General features: G+C 34.6%; 2 gene segments (V, D, J or C); both read right to left on the bottom strand.

The window, feature by feature from the left end:
* Positions 1-9,540: 9,540 nt before the first annotated feature.
* On the bottom strand, positions 9,541-10,855 carry LOC106950735 (Ig heavy chain V region 914-like). The segment is given in 2 exon segments: positions 9,541-10,021; positions 10,098-10,855. Coding segments are annotated over 2 exon segments (450 nt in total).
* Positions 10,856-10,956: 101 nt separating this feature from the next.
* LOC106950736 (Ig heavy chain V-III region 23-like) lies at positions 10,957-11,703 on the bottom strand. The segment is given in 2 exon segments: positions 10,957-11,557; positions 11,658-11,703. Coding segments are annotated over 2 exon segments (375 nt in total).
* Positions 11,704-11,760: the final 57 nt, after the last annotated feature.

Here is an 11,760-nt window from a genome sequence, read left to right as displayed (position 1 = left end):
TCCCCTGACCGCACGTCACTGGTTCAAACATGTTTAGGGCTGAGCTATTTGTCTGATGTTGAATTGGTCTGTCAGTTGTTGTCTTTCTCAGTGTTTGTGAGACACTTCATGCCTGAATGGTATGTCAGACACTGACAGATGTGTACACACTTAAGCCAAAAGTATTTAGAGCTCTAATAGTTTCCTAAAGAATTTTACTGCAGGGGGATGTCAGGATGTGGTTTTCAAGACATAAAATGTTTCAACACTTCATTGTACAAAGGGTTGCGCATATCTACGGAGCCCTCCAGGGGACATGGGCATTTTTTTTTTCTTTTGCGTTCCCTAGCAAAACTTTTGCGTTCCCTCGCGAAGGTTTTGCGTTCGCTGGTAATAATCTACTGATCAGTTCATGCGGCATAACTGAATACTGTAAGCCTTTTTTTACGGTGGCCGCCGTACTTTCTGCTTTACAAGCTTATAAGGGGTGGGGGGTTTACTAAAATATGTTTTTTTTTTTTTTTTTACTAGTAAGGATTTCATATTTATTTATTCATTACTTTGTAGTAAAACACTCATAATTTTATGTCATTACTATTATTTTCCTTTGTTAGCTATACTTCAAAAATATCTTTTTTTACTGTTTTACTGCGTTTCAATAAAAGTTTTCCAGTTAAAGTAATAGCATTCAGTTCATTATTATAATATATATTATAGATTTATACATATAAATGTGGTAAATGTCATGACTAATGGTTAGATTATATGTACTAAGTGTCATTCAATGGTAATCACTGATTTAATTTAAAGAAAATCCCAGTATTGATGTGAAAAACACATTTGGCACAGTTTGGAGACATTTTTGGATTAATGACCTCTCCAACTGGGACATTTCTCAGTAAAACATTTATAAAATTATATTTTTCACCTAGTGAGTCCAAATTTGGTGAACTTTTACCCAACATGTAGATTTACAAGTCTAAACTACTTTTTTGTGTGAAACATAATATTTTAGTGATGTTTTGTAATGTTTATTTATAACAACATTTTGTGAGGTAAAAAATGCAACATTTATTGTATTTAATTCAGGCAGGGTAAAAGCTACAATAGCACTGACACCAGGAAATCATTCTTTGATGTCTTACCTTTACAGAGGTACCAAAAGTTTGCACTTTAATCTGATAACTGTGAGGCTATTAGTGATTTATTTTTGGATGTTTACAAAGCCCTTTCCACCCTTAGGGCTTATTAATCTTAAATAAGTCAAGGAATGGATGTCAAGACTGAACATAAATACTTCAGCTGACAGGAATATAGAGGAGTAATGAAGGCCTATAGGGAGGAGACAAGTGAGCATAGAGCATAAGGGCAGACGTCACAGATGGAAAACATGATCTAAAACACTAATCAACTCAAATGTTCAGTGAATGAAATATACAAACAAGCTAAGATGAAATACAAAGCTCTATTTGCAATAACCTCATAACTAAGTTATTGCCTTAGTTATGAAGGCAATAACTAAACAGAAAACAACCAGGAAATAATCTAAATACAACGATAGATGTAACCTTGAGCCCAAGCACTCTGCAGTCGTAACAGTTTCAATGGTTTGTACAAAGTGTCTCTTCAGCAGGTGTGGTCTCCTGGGTGTAATGGGTCAGGAAGTAGCTTTCTAAACCAAATGTTTCTAAATACATACAGGGTTAAAATATGTCTAGACATTTTCAAAGTATAGTGTACTCTGTGTTATGTTCAATGTTGTCTGAACTTTGTTTTGAGACAGAAATAATTAAATGTAAAATAAAATCAAATGGCAATCTGTATTAATTTATTTTACTTTAATATATTAGTTTTAACTGTATTGGAAGAACAAAAATACTTTTTCTGCTGACCTGCTTCATCTCGATTAGAGCATGTTAATCAAAAAAAAAAAAAAAAAAAAAAAAAAATCCTGTACCTTCAAAAGACCAAATTTAAAAAAAAAAAAAAAAAGAAGTCAATTCTGGAAAATCAACCATCACAAATATTTTTGCATAAGCTATGACTTGTTTTAAGATGTGGATACTTCATTCTCATGACCCCAATAGTTGAAAGATTCACAGGGCTGCATATTCACTCACTGAACAAAAACTTGAAGCTCTAAAAAACACTCAGTGAAGTTATATCAACACATTAAATAAATAGAACACTTTAACATGGCAGACATCATCTGAGGATTTATATTCTATATATTTCAAACAAGCTAAAACATCTAACAGTGCACTGATGAACTAAATGTAATTACCAATATGTAAGCTTAGATCTATTTCATCATGAAATTAGTGATGGGGTATAAGAAAGATGTAGACAGTTATTTTACATTTCAATTTGAAAATTGATATAAAAATAACTTTTATTAGACAGTGAGAAAGGTATTGTTTTCTGTAGGTTTTTGTATGAGTGTTTATCACTGTGCCCCACCCCACCCATAACACTACGACAGACCCTATGACAAAAACTCCTTCATAAGGTATTGAAGTGTAACAAGCATCTGTGGGAGGATACTTAAATGGAACTAAAGGATTAAAAATATATAATATTTAATTTGCAGTAGGAATAGGTGTTTCTTTGATTTTATTTTTTGTGAATTTAATTTGAAGACAAACATTTTTGATTCCACCAATTAAAAAGATTTTGTTGCAATCTCAAAACATTTAGACATATGTAAACATATATCTTGAAATATAAATGACACGGAAATCACTATATTTATGTTGTGTATGGTTTATTGCAACTTAAAATATTTATTATTTGTTAAAAAAAAATAAATTTGGCTATCTTAACTTTATGACAGAACTGACAATGTTTGTGCTATATCTTGATTCTGTGCCTATAAGTTTCTTTATGCTTAGCGTCATGAACATGATGTCTGTAAAGGGTATTTTCAACAAAAAGTGTACAGTACTATATTAATAGTATGCATTTTCTGCTTTGACTGTGGTCAGAATGGAGCAAAAAATGAGAAAACTGAGAGTCGGATAAAATAAAATGCTTGAAAACATTAAAGACATTTTTTTATCATTTGAAAGAAAAATAAATGAGAAATGTTCCTGTTATTATTCATGATAAAAGCACTTTGCTCTTGGAGAACAAATTTTTACCAATGGTATAATTGAATAAACAACTCACCATGAAAAATGTTTTAGAAAAGAATATGCACATTCATGAAGTTTCTTGGACAGTGGAAATTTTGATAATATTGTTTGTGCACTATTCATTTATAAAACAACTTTCTTCAGCAATATGGCGATCCACTAATCAGTCAGGCTCTAGAAGCTTTTGTTAGTGTTATATATTTAATATGGTTTTTTAGGTTTAATTTATTTGTTTTTATGTTAACAGGTCTTCTTGCTTTTAGTCCTTAATTTCATCACATTTCTTGAGGTTTTTTTAATCATAATTTTAAATCTGTTCTTGGGGTAAACTAATCCGGGGACAATGGATGAAAATATACTTGAAGTACAACTATATCTTAAAATGCTTTTAATTGTTGTAAATTCAAAAAAGACTGGTGGTGTTATATTTAGATCTGTAGACTTTAGAAACAATTTTACTACTTGCTTTTCTCTGACTGAAATTAGCTTGGCCTCCAGTGAAACTGCAATCAGTTTTGGTATTTTCTGATCTGGATCTCTTTTTAGGTGAGCATTATTCAAATACCTTCTTATTTAACAGGTGCACTATTTTTTTTTTTTTTTGACTTTGTTTCTTTCTTTCCCCACCATTTCCACATTCGTACAGACAATGCAAAGGCTAACATTATGATAAGGAAAAAAAAGTTTGATTTAAACTTTCAAAAGCATCCAGTTTTTGAGTATTACCAATACCAATTACTCAAGACGTTTTCAATGTTTGTCAAATTATATGACACTGTTATTTCTTATATTTTTTGAAAACGTTACACTTCTGATGAAGTACTAATGTTATGCTGCATATAAAGTCTTGGTCGGTATTAAGCTACAGATCTAGGAGCATAAAGAGAATCATTTCTAATAGTTTATCACCTGTAGCACTTTGCCATTCCTAAAATGAGCAATTAGTCTGTATTTTTGTATGATTTAACGGATAATTATTCATTATAATCTGTTTTCTTACGGGAGGTGTTGTCAAAACTGATAACCAGGTCAGCATTCAGTTTTATTGTTGTCACAATGTTTTTGTATGGGTGTGTTTCATTGTGGCCCCATAGCCATAATAGTTATCACCACAGATAACTCTAGCACAAAAACACACTCTTCTCTGCACTAGAGAGGAGGCGGACCTACCACAATGAGGAGGTGAGTGAAAGAACAAATACTAACAACTTATATTTCTTTATATAATTTAGTAAGAAAGTTCAAAAAGTTTTATGCAAAAGTGTCAATTTTTTTCTTCTTGTGAATTATAACTTTGCTAATCAATCAGCCAGTGTATTTTGCAGTGATGCTTTAGTGGAGTAATATTCTCAGAAAATTATCCAGTGTAAAATATTTGATTACATTTATTCCTCTTTCTTCCTTTCAGAGTCGTATATCAGCAAATGACCTGGGAGATAGAGATGTTTTTTGTAGCATATTGTGCTAAACTAAGATTTTTATTCATGTTGACCATTAAGCATAAATATAATTATTTCTAAACCTTCGTAGGGAATCAACAGCTGATTTTGAACATGCAAGAAACATCAGATAAAGATTGAACTGCCATGAGATGTTAATATTTTCTTGTGAAGGACCTTGAAACTGTTAACTAGTTTAGCTATGGACTCTGTTTCTATCACCGTAAAAAAGAATCTTGTTTCTTATTTTCAAGATGTTTTTTTTTGAACAGATCTTCCATTAATTTGTGATCAGCTTGAATGAGTTTAAATTTCACATGTGCAAAGTATAATGCTGTATGTCTGTTGCTTATAAAAATTGAAGTCCAGAAAGGATAAAACTGTTTTATACATCTACTGTACACATTACAAGTCAAAAGTCATATCTGCTATGTGAGCTAAAATGAAATGGGCAACACAACAGTTAGAAAAGGATAAAATAAATTACTAAAGTTATATATAGACATAAAAAAACTGCAAAAATGTATTTAGTAAATTACATTTAAATAATCAGAGTAGAAACTCAACAGCTTCTACATTTTCATGCCGATAGGTTGAAGTCAAAATATCCTGAATTTACTGTTTTGCAATGATCCAAGTGCATTCTGCTATTCATTTTTGCTGTAGTCTCAACTCTAGTTGTTCATTTTTAATAAACAACTAGAGTTCATTCTTTGTTCATCATTAATATTTTTTTTCTATTTATTTGTCAAGCTTTAACGTTTTTATGGAATAACTAAAACATTTTTGTTAAAACTATTTTAAAAAATTAAATAAGTTCAAATTAAAATCTACAAAATTATAGCTTTTAATTGAGCACATTTCTTACTCAATTACTTAATACATATTTTCATTGATCTCAAACTATATTCATAATGAATATTTGTTATTAATTATTATTTAATAATTTTAAATTGATATGTACATATTATTTATTTTTGGCTATTTAGCTACAGATAATCTAGAAAAACATTCATTTTAACAGTTTTCACCTGAACAATAGGCAATAATAGGCCACTGTGAACAGTGGTAAGGATCTGTCCAGGAAGTACCCTGCCCCAAACCCAATGATGGCTGGAGAAACATAAAACAAAACATAATTGTGGCTTAGCAAAGATATGTTTAATACCTACTTTAAGATACTGTTAATCTGACAAACAAGTCTCAATGGAGCACATATATTATAGCTTAATGAATATGAAAAAGGTCTTTAAATTGCCTCAAGGTGTGAGTGTGTTTATGCATGATTGTGTATCTCTGAGTTCCCCTATGATGGACTGGTGATGTGTCTAGGGTGTCCCCTCCTCTCGACCGATGACCACTGGAGGTGGAGACAAGCTCCACCTCAAAACTGCATCGACAGTTGGGTGGAGATAAGGGATGGATAGATATAAAAAGAAAAATGTTTGCAGATACAACAAGTTTAAAACAGGAGCTAAATGAAAGGCTTCAGCATATATGAGTAAGTGTTTTTTTGGTCTACATCTTTATACTAACCAACATACTGCGGTAACTGTTAGGTTCATATTAAGTGTGTGTCTCATTAAGGTTTTTTAAGTGGTAGGTTTATGTTCAGGCTTTGAACCGACTTCAGTCACTGTGAGTTTCGAGTACAATAATAAACCGCAGAATCTTCAGTTTTTAGGCTGTCCATCTGCAGATACACCTGCTGTCTGTTGTTGTCCCTGGAGATGTGAAAACGACCTTGGACTGATGGAGAGTAATACTGGCTGCTCTGAGTTGCAGTAGCGACCCACTCCAGTCCTTTTCCAGGAGCTTGTCTGGCCCAGTCCATCCAGTGGCTGCTGAGTGCGAAACCAGAACCTGTACAGGTCAGTTTGTGGGATTCTCCAGGTCTTTTAATCACTGATTCAGACTGTGTCAGAGTTTGACCATCAGCACCTGTCAAATACAAGGAACAGTTAATATATGCAAGTTGGTGAACAGCATAAAACACACGTCAGTCATATTCTTTACCTGCACATAAAATAAAAATAAGCAACAATTGTGCCCTCAAGTCCATCATGTCTGCCTCAGTTTTCTGTTCTCTGCCAAATATTTCATGGTCAAATAAGTAGAGGCAGAACAGATTTACATTTTGCATTAACTCCTCCCAAAGCCAAACAAAGAAGGTGAACAGACTTTAGTTTATGCGTAGCTTATAGGTGATTAAGGCAGTGATATTTAGTTTGGTCACTGTACTCAAACATTTTCTGGCAAACAACAAAACAAATAAATGCTGTCAATTTGAAAATATAAATAAATGTGAAACCTTGCAGCTATAAAAATAAAAGATTGTTCAAGACTTGTATGCCATTTTTCAAATTATATCTCAAACTAACGCATATAAGAAAACATGCTTTTTATAATTTAAGTGTCGTAAAGGACGTCTTACTGAGCATTTGAGACTTAGAGATTGCTAGATATTGTAAGTACCATTAGTATTTACTGTTTCTTCTGTTTGCAAATAGATACTCAAAGGTCAGATCAGATCATATAAGATAAAAACCTGTAAAAGTAGTTAAAAAAAACAACATATATTTTTTTAAACTACAATTTAAATGGGCATATTGGGAAAATATAAAAAAAAATATAAAAAAATAGTGATGCAATTCATGCCTTAAAATATTTCTTATTTATTTATGACAGCATTATTTGTTAAAACCATACAATAAAAAGCATTGTCTAAGTCATATTTACGTGTTATTTTGATTCTGAAGTCAAAAACTCAACTTCATGAATGGAACCTTAATTTTGAAAACCTTTTTAACATTATGTAACTTTGTCAAGTCAAATATTTCCTTTACATAAGTAAAAGGGTTGTTTAAAGCCTACAGCCATAGCACTCCCACTGTAAATCATCTCTATAACAAGAAAAAACCAAAAGCAAATTTTGCACCAAAAGACAAACTGTTTGAAAGACGTTAACTTATTTGTATGTTTCTTTTTAATCAACAAATTATATGGCTGTAAATGTTTACAGTTTTCATATGTTATATCGTTTCTTTTCTAATTTTTCTTAGTGGAGGCATGCATTGGTTTATTCGCAGTACGACGGCTCCCCCTCTGGTGTCTCTAAGGCCTCGGGGGTTTTTGTCTGGTCGTCTGATGCTTTGTGTTATGGTGCGGTCTCTTGCACAGAAATACACAGCGGTGTCTTCAGGCTGCATGTTCTGGCCTTTAAGAGTCACTGTGTTGCTGGATGAGTCTATGTCAATGCTGAACTTATTTTTCAGTGAATCTTTGTAGGACGTAGTTGAGCCAACTCTGCGTCCAAACCACTCCAGTCCTTTCCCTGCCGCCTGTCGGAGCCACCAGGTTGACCCGGATGCACGTTTACAGAGTCCGGCTGTGTCAGCTGTTCACAAATCACACCTGTTGGTTGAAAAACATGTCTTAGTGACAGTGATAAAATAGATCTGCTGGTTATGACAAATGCAGAGTTACTCACAGGATCCAGCTGCCAACAGCAGCAGGAGAGCTAAAGGAGACATGTTGTGCTTTGGAAGTGGCTTCACTTCCAGCTGATATAAATCATAAATACCTGAGAGGAAGGAGGAGCTCAGTGAGTTTGCATAAAACCAAACAAGCCTTTACTGTCAGCAGTGGTTTAATCAAAGTGAGCTTTAATTTTGGGTTGCTATATGCCACATGCATAAACATCCACTCACACTTTACGCTTTTATCACAGTTTGTGTTAAATTGAATAAAATAATGAAAATGTTACTGCAATTTTAGAGTTTTAATGACCACTGCCTGTCAGGAAGTCACAAACCACAACGACAGCTGTCCTCTCTGAGGCGTGTTTTTGTGTCTTCGTGTTTACATGAGTTGTGTTATCTTACCACATCTTCCTGTCACTTGTGGGTCAATAGGATTCATATTGGAATGAATCCCATTTCAATATTGAAAGTCATCAAAAATTGGGAAACGTTGCATGTATGAATATTGCTCATTTTTTAGCTTAAGCTCTTAGGAAGATAAACAAAAAAATCATGTCTCTCATGATAATGTTGAAAAACAGTTAAAACATTTCAAGGATTAATACCATCCATCCATCCATCCATCCATCCATCCATCCATCCATCCATCCATCCATCCATCCATCCATTCATTCATTCATTCATTCATTGTGTTGGCTCATACCTGGAGGTTAACTTAGGTGACTTAGACTTGTTGTTTAATAACTCTAAGTCTTTACAATGTCTTACAAGACGACATGAACTATATAAAACCACTGGATAAATTTGTGGCATATTTATCCCCAAATAAACTATTTTGGGACCAAAGTTAGACTTCTTATCTGTGCCATATTTAACTAAATGTAATTTAGTGCATAGTAAAGTGATAATTGGTGTTACGGTCACTGACCTCTAGGGGCTCTCTTTTTTTGAGAGAGCTCTGTGTTTTCTGTTTCAGCTCTGCCTGATTGCTGCAGGTGAAGTGTGTTGGGGCTCGTCAGCCGCCATATATAAGCAGCAAGCTGGAGATGCCAGAGCCTCTCCTTTTGTTTGACCTGGGCCATGAGCTGTGACTCTGCTTGAGAGCTGTGTGTGTGAACTGTCTTAAGTTTGCTGTGAGCAACTTTGTACAATTATCCAGAGGTGGAAGCTGGTAGGGGTTCTCTGCCATTTTTGTTATAACCTGTTTTCTCCTGTTTTTTGTTAGTAAGGGAGTTTAGGTTTTGTATTTTCCTTTAGTTCTCCTTTAGCAAGTGGTTGTTTTATTTTATAGTTATAAGGGGGTGTTTTGTTTATTATTTTGGCCTTGGAGACCCTGAAGTCTTAAGCTCCCCTGTGTTTTCTTTTCTCCTGTAGTAGTTGTTTTTATCTGGATTGTAAAATAAATTATACTTTTGTTACTCAACTGTTCGGATTACTTTTTAGTTTTATGTTAAAGCCCAGTGCCAGAATTTACTTTAGGAATTTTAGGGTGGGGTTGTAACAATTGGTTAGAAAAAAATTAAGTCTTAAAAAATGTTTCTCTCCTTTTTTGCTTTTTTTAAATTTAAAATTAATGTAAGGAACTAGAAGATTTCCTCATAGATGAAATAAAAGTACTGAATAAATGACTTTGAAGACCCTTTGTGATTTTGTACAGCTACTGAATCAACTTTAGTCATTGTGTCTCTTCGAGCGCAGTAATAAACAGCAAAATCTTCAGTCCTCAGGCCGTTCATCTGCAGATACAGCTGCTGTCTGCCGTTGTCTCTGGAGATGGTGAACCGACCTTGGACTGACTGTGAGTAGTACTTGCTACTGCCGCCACAATCTTCAGCAACCCATTCCAGTCCTTTCCCAGCAGCCTGTCTGATCCAGTGCATGCAGTGGCTGCTGAATGTGAATCCGGAGCCTGTACAGGTCAGTGTGTGGGATTCTCCAGGGACTTTACTCACTGATCCAGACTGTGTCAGAGTCTGACCATCAGCACCTGAAAACACAATCATTAAGGCAAATCTCTGTTTGCAGATACTTGATTGATCCAAGTTATATGAGCATTTTCTCACCTGCCATCCAGATAATAAAAATAAGCAGTTCTAATCTATGATCCATCTTGCTCAATTATGTTGTTTGTCCTCTGGCAGCCTCTTCAGTTGCATAAATAAGGCCAAATGTTTTGCATTAACCCCTCCTGAGAAAAGGGAGGAACTGAGATCTGTGGTAAACTCCCAGTCTTACTTGGAACTGTTCTTAGATATATGATGAGGTACATCGATGGATGTAGAGAAAGGATGAAGTGGACAACTGATGGAGTGAGGGCATCTCTCCTGAAACTATTCAGATTATTCTGACTGGTTTCTGTACATGTGTTGTTACTGTGTGCTGCCTCACATTGTAATACTAATGTCTAAGGTTGGACAAATTTGTTCATTTGGAGTTGCTGTTTTGGCAGAGGTGTTTAAATTGTCCCAAAGCTTTTTTTGGTCTCATGAATCTTTGCTGTATAAAGCTCCAGTGTACTTCACAGTAATCCCCTCCAGATGTTTTGCTTCGTTTCTGACTCCAGCTGTGCAGTAGCTGCAGAGAAAGTCCTTACAGATGAGGCTCATGCAGCTTTCCTGTACAGGAGTGGAGATTATTGGGCTTGGGATCACAAGGTCTGGATTCTAAGTTGAAAATTATCTCTTTGTATACTGAAGTTTTCTAGAACTAAATATATGGTCCTGCATTTGAAATCTGGAGCAAGTTGAAAATTGGATCGTGCAACAAGACAATGTTCAAAAGCCGTTCACTAAATAAAATAGCAGAACTGCTGAAAAAAGAAACAAACTGAGGCAGTTGTGTAAAAATGCTAATTTGAGAAAGTTTTTCTTTAAGTTGATCTAAAAAAAAACATGATTATATGAAAGTAGCCTTTTACTTTAAGCTGCTGAAAAAGCTTCTTCAAGCGTTTCAATTTGTGACAATGTTCCATCACACACAGCTTTAATTGTTTGTGTCAGCATAGATTTGATGAATAATTTGTTGCTTGTGGATGTGTTTTTAAATCCAGCAATACTGAACATTTGAAGTTGAATAAATTGTGATATTAATCAGTTAAATGATGATATTGTCCAAATAAATATCTTCCTTCTCTACACCATGATCGTTTAGATCTCTTGAACATCAGCATAGTTTGTTTTTGTACAGCTACCAAACTATTTTTGGTCACTGTGCGGATGCCGTGCACAATAATAAACCGCAGAATCTTCAGCCTTCAGATTGTTCATCTGTAGATACAGCTGCTGTTTGCTGTTGTCTCTAGAAATGGTGAAGCGGCCTTGAACTGATGGAGAATAGTACTGGGTGCTTCCACTGGGGTTACTTATGTATGCAATCCACTCCAGTCCTTTTCCAGGAGCCTGTCTGATCCAGTCCATCTCATAGCTGCTGAATGTGAATCCAGAGCCTGTACATGTCAGCTTGTGAGATTCTCCTGGTCTCTTCACCACTGGTTCAGATTCAGTCAAAGTCTGACCATCGAGGCCTGTTAAATCAGGAAAAAATAAATAAAATAAACATGCACACATTCCTGTCAGTAACACAAATCTTATTCTTGTCATGTGAAAATCTGTGAAAACCTTCACCTGTCCAGTAGAGAGTTAAAAGAAGCAGCCCTGTCCTGCAATCCATGATCCTGACTTGTGTGTTAATTCTTTTCTGTCATTTGTCCTGCAGTCATAAATAAGC

The sequence above is a fragment of the Poecilia latipinna genome, unplaced genomic scaffold (assembly GCF_001443285.1).
Source record: "Poecilia latipinna isolate Pla-1442-1.1 unplaced genomic scaffold, P_latipinna-1.0 Scaffold419, whole genome shotgun sequence".
Lineage (NCBI taxonomy): Eukaryota > Metazoa > Chordata > Actinopteri > Cyprinodontiformes > Poeciliidae > Poecilia > Poecilia latipinna.
Note: the sequence above shows the minus strand (reverse complement) of the source record. Positions and strands in the feature narration are given on the sequence as shown.